The sequence below is a fragment of the Arachis stenosperma genome, chromosome 10 (genome assembly GCF_014773155.1).
Source record: "Arachis stenosperma cultivar V10309 chromosome 10, arast.V10309.gnm1.PFL2, whole genome shotgun sequence".
NCBI classification, from domain to species: domain Eukaryota; kingdom Viridiplantae; phylum Streptophyta; class Magnoliopsida; order Fabales; family Fabaceae; genus Arachis; species Arachis stenosperma.
In genome coordinates, this window is record NC_080386.1 from 114,429,842 (window position 1) to 114,438,434 (window position 8,593).

The 8,593-nt window shown below is 34.5% G+C and overlaps 2 protein-coding genes across 2 annotated transcripts; one reads left to right on the top strand and one right to left on the bottom strand.

Annotated features, from left to right (window-relative positions):
• Positions 1-2,080: 2,080 nt before the first annotated feature.
• LOC130955949 (cytochrome P450 CYP72A616-like) lies at positions 2,081-4,284 on the bottom strand. Its single transcript, XM_057882963.1, has 5 exons — positions 3,808-4,284; positions 3,512-3,732; positions 3,179-3,426; positions 2,654-3,029; positions 2,081-2,578 (listed from the first exon to the last, which is right to left on the bottom strand). Exons 1-5 carry the CDS (start codon positions 4,091-4,093, stop codon positions 2,150-2,152), a joined length of 1,560 nt encoding a protein of 519 aa, XP_057738946.1. The 5' UTR covers positions 4,094-4,284; the 3' UTR covers positions 2,081-2,149.
• Positions 4,285-6,678: 2,394 nt separating this feature from the next.
• On the top strand, positions 6,679-7,940 carry LOC130957984 (uncharacterized). Its single transcript, XM_057884854.1, has 2 exons — positions 6,679-7,364; positions 7,447-7,940. Exons 1-2 carry the CDS (start codon positions 7,203-7,205, stop codon positions 7,834-7,836), a joined length of 552 nt encoding a protein of 183 aa, XP_057740837.1. The 5' UTR covers positions 6,679-7,202; the 3' UTR covers positions 7,837-7,940.
• Positions 7,941-8,593: the final 653 nt, after the last annotated feature.

The window sequence follows — 8,593 nt, forward strand, 5'->3', positions numbered from 1 at the left end:
GATCCTCCGGCCTTGGGCAGATCGGAAGGATATGAAACCCTTTTTCGCTTTCCCCTCTTTGGAAGGGTACGTCAAGGTGAAGAGAAAAAGGAACACCTCAACAGAGACCGGCAGCTCCAAGTATTCGCACACCATCTCAAAACAGCGGATGGAAGCCCAGCTGTTCGGATGCAACTGAGATGGCGCCACGTCACACTGATTGAGCAGCGCCATTTGGAAAGGTGAAAAAGGGATCCGAACGCCCAACTGGGTAAACATTGCCTTATAAAACCAAATCCAGTCGGCAACCTGGGGGGAGTGCAAGTTAAGTTCGTATATCCGCTCGTGAGCGGCCGGGACGTAAACCACATAATTGGATTCCTCGTCAGTCCCGCCGCATAAGTACTCGGCTTGGCGGAACTGAGTCAGCTCTTCCTCACCCATCTGGTTAGGGGTCTCCTTTACGTCAGAAGTTACCCAGGCATACCGGTCGTACGCCGCTCTCACAACGGGAACCTGGGCAACAAGACGTTGGGTCATACCTACAGTGGGGGCACCACTTAGTTAGTCTATGTGACTAGGAGGTCGGAGCTAGCCCAGAAACTACATTTTGCCTAATCCATAACTTCAATCAAACAACGAACAAATCTATGGCCAAAGTAAATCCTAAAAGGCAATATGATGGAATGGTAACCCCCCTAACGCGCCTACCTAGTGCTAATAACGCTCGATATATAAAAGCAACATGCATACAGGAACAGAGCAGGGAAACAAATGGAATGAACAACAAGGTAAGGCCATGAAGATTAAAAAGTGAGAAATGAAAGCTTACCAAAGGTACTTGTCTTGATCTGGAAAAGCAAGAAGAACGAATGCAAGCAAACCAAGGGATTGCAGCAGGGAATGGAAGAATGGAGAAGGCAAATGCAGAAGTAGTAGGATAATGGTAGGAGAATCAAAAAACAAAACTGAATGAAAAACTTAGAAACCAACCCAAGAAGCGCGAAAGACAGGGGCATAATGGTCTTTTCACGCGGGGTTTTGAATAACCCATTATGAGCATTAAATGGCCGGCGCGAAGAACGAGACGACAAAAGGCTATCCCTAGCAACGGACAGGCCTACACGCACAGGAGGCGCGTCCTCATCACGAGCAGCCGAACACAAGGCGACGACACGCGAAGGAGGAAACGGAACGCGCCACCAGCGGTGCCAACGGCCACAGCTGGCGCATTGGGGCACTGTTACGGCCCAGCCCAGCTAGGCACATCGACTAAACCGGTTCGAAGACACCCCGACCCGCTCGAATGGGCCAACGCGCGTGACCCGCCCGGTTGGCGACCTGGCCACGTACCCTCGAAGCCAGCTGCGTGCCAGCTGTGGAGAAGGAACATTCCTAGAAGGAGGCCTTCTACTTGTGGGGCCCGTCCTACTGACAAAGTATAAAAAGGAAGGGTTCTACCCCTCTCCCAAGGTACGTCACTACAATCCTACTCTTATATCGCTTGCACATTTTTCTGACTTGAGCGTCAGAGTGTCTTTACAGGTGACATCCCACTCCGCTTAAAGTACTCGGGAAGTCGTCCGCTCCCATATTCACACTGCGACCTGAAACGAGGCGGGAATCCACCTTTCTATCCAACAGACTTTCTCGAACGATCCGGTATCCGACTTACCGAACATATTCTAAAGTAGATAATTATTTAATTTGATGGGAAAAAGGAGTATCACTTGTAGCTTTGTATGGCAGAGGCGTAGGTGTAGCTCCCAACCTAATTCGGTGCCCCATGTCGCCACTAGGCAGCCATGAGCCAACACACACGCCATGCCTTCAAATTTTGATGCATCATAATATTAAATGCAGCAACCACCGTTCCCTTCTCCACATTTGCCATTATTACCGCATTTCAAGCCAAACTTCAACATCAGTACCATGCATAGGATATGCTGCACACTTGGCACTTAGACACACACCATGCCCACATTTCTATATATCCCAACATTTGCCACGCAAGTGATGTCATTGTACAAGATATAAATGCACGCACCAACTACCCCTCAGCTCTCATCAATAATTTATCATATTGTTGGGAAAAAAAGGATGAAAATTAATTAAAGACACAAGTATTTTTATTTATAACATATTAGAATTAGAGAGTAAGCACAAGATACTAAATTGAAATGCATTGAACAATAACGGGAGCCCCATACTGTGGCGTAAGAGTAAGACGGGCACATGGAGCATGAGAATAAGAAGGCGAAAGATGGAACGAGAAATGTTGAAGAATCATAGCCAGAGCCATCTTTGATTCCAAGTGGGCAAAACTTTGGCCAGGGCAGATTCTTGGGCCCCAACCGAATGGATAGAAAGCATTTTGATCCTTAGAAGCTTTTGAAACCCCTTGGCTAAACCTCTCTGGGTTGAACTCTTGTGGATTCTCCCAATATCTCCCATCATGATGGAGAAGCAACACTGGTAAATATAGATCCACCCCTGCTGGAATTGTCATGCTTCCTACCTTCGTTTCACACGTTGTGTACCGAGAAACTACTGGTACAGGTGGATATAGTCGCAAAACTTCCAACAATATCATCGACACCTGCAAAATAATTCACATTGTATTTATATTTTACTATTTAGTAATATGATTAGTTACTCGGTAAACGAGACTTACTATCTTGAGGCGGTTTATGGCTTCAAAATCGGGAGGTATTTGTTCTTTGCCGAAAAGATCCAATACCTCTTGTCTTGCTTTTTCTTGCCAATCAGGGTGTATAGATAAAACTACCATGGTCCACGCAAGCAGGTTCTTTGTGGTGACTTGGCCAGCAAAGTAGAACAACTTGCATTCCTCAATCACGTCCTTCGTTGTTAGAGAATTTCCTACTTCTCTTGATTCCAGTAGAATGCTTATTAAATCATTACTACTCCGCCCTTCTGATTCATCTTCTTTCATTGCGTGCTCTTTCTTCTTAATCATATCCATCAATATATCTTTGATTTGAACATCTAACTTGTATCGTTTCTTGTTCTTCTTTGTTGGTATAAATCTATTTACACATCAACATTAGTAGACCACAAATACAAATATATATACATCATTTTAAATTTAAATTAAATTCAAAATGTTATCAGTCACAAATATATGTATTGTTTAACTCATTTCTGTAGGCGTATAGATTATTTGAGAGACACAGACCTGAAACCAGGGATGTAGATGTTGGTGAGGGCATCATGCACCAAGATTGCAATCTCCTTTTGTATGTCGAAGATTCTCTTTCCTTCTTTGTAGCTGCTACCGAAGGCTGCTCGAGCAATAACATCACCCGTGAGAATGTCCAATTCAGAAGTGACATCCAACTCAGAGGATCCATTGTTTTGTTCCACGAATTTTTGCCACCGTTCAATCATGGTACAACAACTGTACGAAAATGCCGGAAGCATTGCCTATAAAATTAAAAGTAAAATCTGAGGGATTAGTAATTACTACTGATGTAACAAGTATGTTGGTTATTACTTATTAGTTTGTTACCTTCAACTTGTCGAGGAGGAATGCAGATGTAACGGCTTTTCTGCGTTGAGACCATTTTTCTCCCTCGAGGGAAGTCAAACCCATGGTTAGGAGCTTAATTAAGGGGTCCCGCGGCGGCTTAGTAAGCTGACCGTTCTTGTTTGATAAGATCAAACGGGTAAGTTCTGCGTCCACTATTATCACTCTTGCTTTTCTTCCAAACCAGCATACTGAAACTTCTCCTACATAAAAACAAATTCGATTCCAGAGTTGAAATTAAATGATAGAAATTTGGATGGGGGTGTGTACGTACATACCGTATTTTCGAACCATTTTGTGAAAGAAAGGGAAGACTCGTGGCACGATTTGGTGGTTGAGATTGATAGGCTTTGATGCTGCTTCGCGAGCACACTTATTCATGTCGGGGATGTCACCCTTAAAAGGTTTGTAACAAGTCCCTTTAATCCCTTGCTTCTTCAATAACTTCTCTGTACTTGTTGGTTTCCACCATATGCTATGCACAAGTTTTACCAAGATATACAAAACTAGAAAACCAAAACACCCCGCCATGCTTTCTAATAACATGTATTCATCTTCTTCCATCTTCTCTTGGATCTTTATTTCAAATCTAAACGATACACGGATCGGAGAGAAACAAACTAAACATTAATTAATGTGTATATGTATCCATAGGTATGTAATAGCATAGATATTCTCTTATGTACTATTACATACCCTTCATTTTCGTGTGCCACACTCTGTAGTCTGTACTACTGGTCTACTACGACTCTTCTTGCTTCTCACGCCTTGCTTCTCACGCCTTTAATTTGTTTAGAATTAAACGTCCTTCTATTTTACACACTAATTTAAAATTAATATATTTATTTAATTATTTATTCATTTTAGACAATATAATATTACTCTCTAGCTACGACATATCATATCATATTATATTATTTTATATAAAAATTAATATTTTTTATTTTTTTATAATTTTATCAAATTTATAATTAAATTTTTATATTTTTTAATTAAATTTTTATACTTTTTTAATTTTATAATTAGGTCATCTTTGTGTTTAAAATATTAAAATTAATAGAATATTTTTTTCAAAAAATATGTAATTAAATATCTAATTATATTTTTAATGATGTGTACTTTTATTTCGTTAACTCTAATATTTTTTATATTTTAAAAAATTTAATTATAAAATTAAAAATAATATAAAAATTTAATTAAAAAATATATAAATTTAATTGTAAATCTAGTAAAATTATAGAGATTAATAAAATAATTAAATATTTATATAATAACATAACCTTTTGAAATTATTAACATTTAGAAATACAGTTAAATATCTAATCAAGTGTGAGATATATTTTTAAAAAATATAAAAAAAATATGTTTAAAAAAGTATTTTTTTAAATTATGACTTATTAAGAGTTATAATTTATAGAATAGTTGAGATTCATTGAAGAATTATATATTTTTTTAAAGGGATGTTTTTTATTTCTTTATAAGTATATAAATAGAATGTCATTATTTCTATAATAAACACATCAATCTATACAAGTACACAACAATCGATCCTCTTATTTCATTATTTTTAATTTTCTATCTTCTTCATTTCAACATTTTTTTATGCGTCACAAAAAATAGAAAATATTATTTTATAAAATATCATGTTAGGCTTGGTTGTGTGAGTACAAAAATAAATTAAATATTCTTTATTATATTCCGCAAAAAATTTGCTAATAACCATTATGCATACCATAATTAAACTGCTAAAATGAATTAAATCTAAAAAAAATATGTGTAAAATACGTCTTGAAAAATTACGCCATTATATTCTCTGATATTTTTCTTTTAGATTTTATTTTTGGTTGATATATATTATCATAAAGATTTTATAATTATCTTTATATAAAGATGTATCTTTTTTTATCATTAGATGATAAATTAAAGGGTTTGATTTGATATGTTATAAAAGTATTTGTTTTTAAAATGTGGCCAAAAGCACACTTTTAATACAAAATTCTTCTTAAAAAAACATTTTTAACATTTTCATCTGAGTAGGTGACTCTATTTTTACCTTTCTCATCTTAAAAGATTTTAACAAATCCTAAAATTCCAATATAAGATCTCACATTAATCTGATTATTACTCGGTTGATAAGTCATCAAAGAAAAAATATAAATAAAAAGAAAAATCAACTCATCATAAAGCTAAGATAAAATTACCCCATCATGAATATTTTTATTTATCTATGACGCACGGACACTGACACGGACACAGGACATGACACGATACGGGACACGTCGACACGCGAATTTTACACACATATATAAAATATAAAGTATTTTTAGATAAATCGTAATGATATTTTAATATTTTATTGATATTAAAATATAAATTAATTTTTTAAATTATTTTTAATGCCTTATTTTAATTATATCAAGTATTTAAAATATTTTTTATTTTAATAAATAATAATATATACTATATCTAAATTTATTTTAAGAATATATATTAAGAATAAGATCGGATACGCTGACACGTGATGATATTTAGATGTGTCCAAGTGTGTCCGGAAAAGATTTTTTTATTTTTTATTGAGACACGGTTTGGACATAGCAGACACATGTATCGGACAAATATCAATAAATATCGTGTCCAAAATATATCCAACACGCAGACACGGCAACTCAGCAAAGTGTCCGTACTTTATAGCGGTTTACAAACCAAACTTAAATGGATTTTGTTCATAAGTGCACGATTTTATAGGAATTATGAATTTTGCGTGTTTAATATTACTGGTTATGATTTTTTGTCTCCCTAATATTTTGAGTTCTAGTTACATTTAAAATGTAAGATACATAACTACATAAGAAATAAGTTGAAATTACTCAAACAAATTAATAAGTGACTAAACCACCAAAAGTAACTATGAAAGATTGATTCGCTGACAAAAATAACCATGAAAGATCAAAACTCTTAAGATACCCACAATTAATTTGTTCCGTTTGTTAAATATGACCAAATATTAATAAAATATTGTTAAATTATACAATATGTCCACATCCATTGTAACATAATAAAAGAATACCTTACGTGGATTAATTTTTTTTTGTTAAAATTACATTTATTTAATTACATTTATTTAGTTTATTAAAAGAAGGAATACGTTACTCTTCAAGTATTGAGATTAGAAAAATAGAAAGAGGTGTTATCCCTCTCTTTTGAGCGTGACATTAATCATGTCCTAATAGAGCAGTTTTTCATCTTCTTCTTCTCTAGTACTCCCATTGTACTCTGATTTTATTCCTGTAACGACATTGGAGAAGGAGGAGGTTGCTGCTTCTCCAACGGACCATGTATAGAGGCATACTCTGTCACACTTAAAAGTTGTATGAGATAATACTTTTATGAACTAAGTCATGATTGTAATCTCTAAGTTATAAGAATTGTTCGTTCTGAAAAAATTAGTTATGTTGTTGTAGTTATTTCTGATAGGGTTTGGATTTGTGGTAACTTCGTTATATTCTTGTTCCTCTATTTAAGCTGTATAATTTTTTATGGTTCGAATATTGTGGTAATTATTATTCTTGAAACCAAATTGATAGTGAAGTTAGATATCATGATGGTTAGGGTTTGAGTAACTTGGAGTTTGTAAGATTGCCACTAGTAGTGGATTTTAAATTCTTTTGTGTAGATGGCTACATTACATATCACTTTGGAGATATATCACATAGAAAAATTTGAGAGAACAAAAGATGGAAAAACTATGTATGTAGTGGAGAGAACAAAAGAGGCAGCCTTGGATGCTGCAGCAGCTGAATTTGAGGCATCTCTGGGTACCGAAACCCAACCACAGGTAATATATAAATTTGTTAAATTGCTTAAACATTTTTTGAGCTATTAAGTTTACTTACATTCATGTCTAATTTAAATTATAGGCCACTATCACATTGAATCCATCTCCTAAGATGCCGCATACACTGCAAGTGCCACCACACATTAGGCCACCAACCACAAAAAATAAAGAGAACAAAGAGATCCACCAAGAGGCCTCTTCCATCACAAGTTCAGACCCCTGTGCCTCAGGTTCCAACTTTGAACACTCTCAGCAGTCATTCAATGCATCTGTTAAGCCACCCACCGTGTCCCCATATACAATGCAAGGAGCCAGTGCAGGCATAACTTCTAGGTTCGCACAGTTTATGCCAACACCAAGATCATCCAGTTCTTGGATTCAGACCACCCAGACCATCTACTACTATGCAAAGCACAGCCTATGGATTATCCAGTGGGAGCAACAACTCAACACTAAATTAAAAAAAAATTAACAGTCTTTATATTTTTTGGAATCTATATGTATGTAATTTAGCTCAAAACTTTACTGCTAAGGATCAGTTATGTTTACTATTTTTATTTTGGATTATCATGTCATGTTCGTATGCTATATACACTACTTAAACAGTTATTGATGTTCCTTTTTAGAACTTTATAAATGCTTATAAGTGCTTAAATTGACCCTAAATGGTATTGAATACACGTATGTCTACCAACACGTATAATCGTCAAGGTAAACCGTCCACGTATGTCATTCTGTTAAGGTTACATTAGATTTGGCTATTTTCCACTAACAGACCAAATCAATTGTGGGTATCTGAGGAGTTTTAATCTTCCATGGTTACTTTTGTCAGCGAATCAATCTTTTATGGTTATTTTTGGTGGTTTAAATTTATAAATAGTAATATCGAGTGACTATAATTTAATGTTATTTAATTTAATATTTATAATTTTATATTTATTATATTAATACTACTTAATTATTTCAAGATAGGTAAAGAATACAAAAATAAAGTAAAAAATAATAAAAAAATACAAAATAAAATAAAAAAATGTTATATAACTAACAAAATTATTATTTTTAGTCAATATTTAGTCTTTTCTAAACACTAAATACTAAATTCAAAATTTTGACATTTTATAAAGTGTTAATTAATATTGATTTTCCTAATATTTTTCAAATAAAATAACTTCAGACTATCTGTTATTTTGAACTGATTTTTTATTTTGTTTCAAAATTTTTCTTTTAAA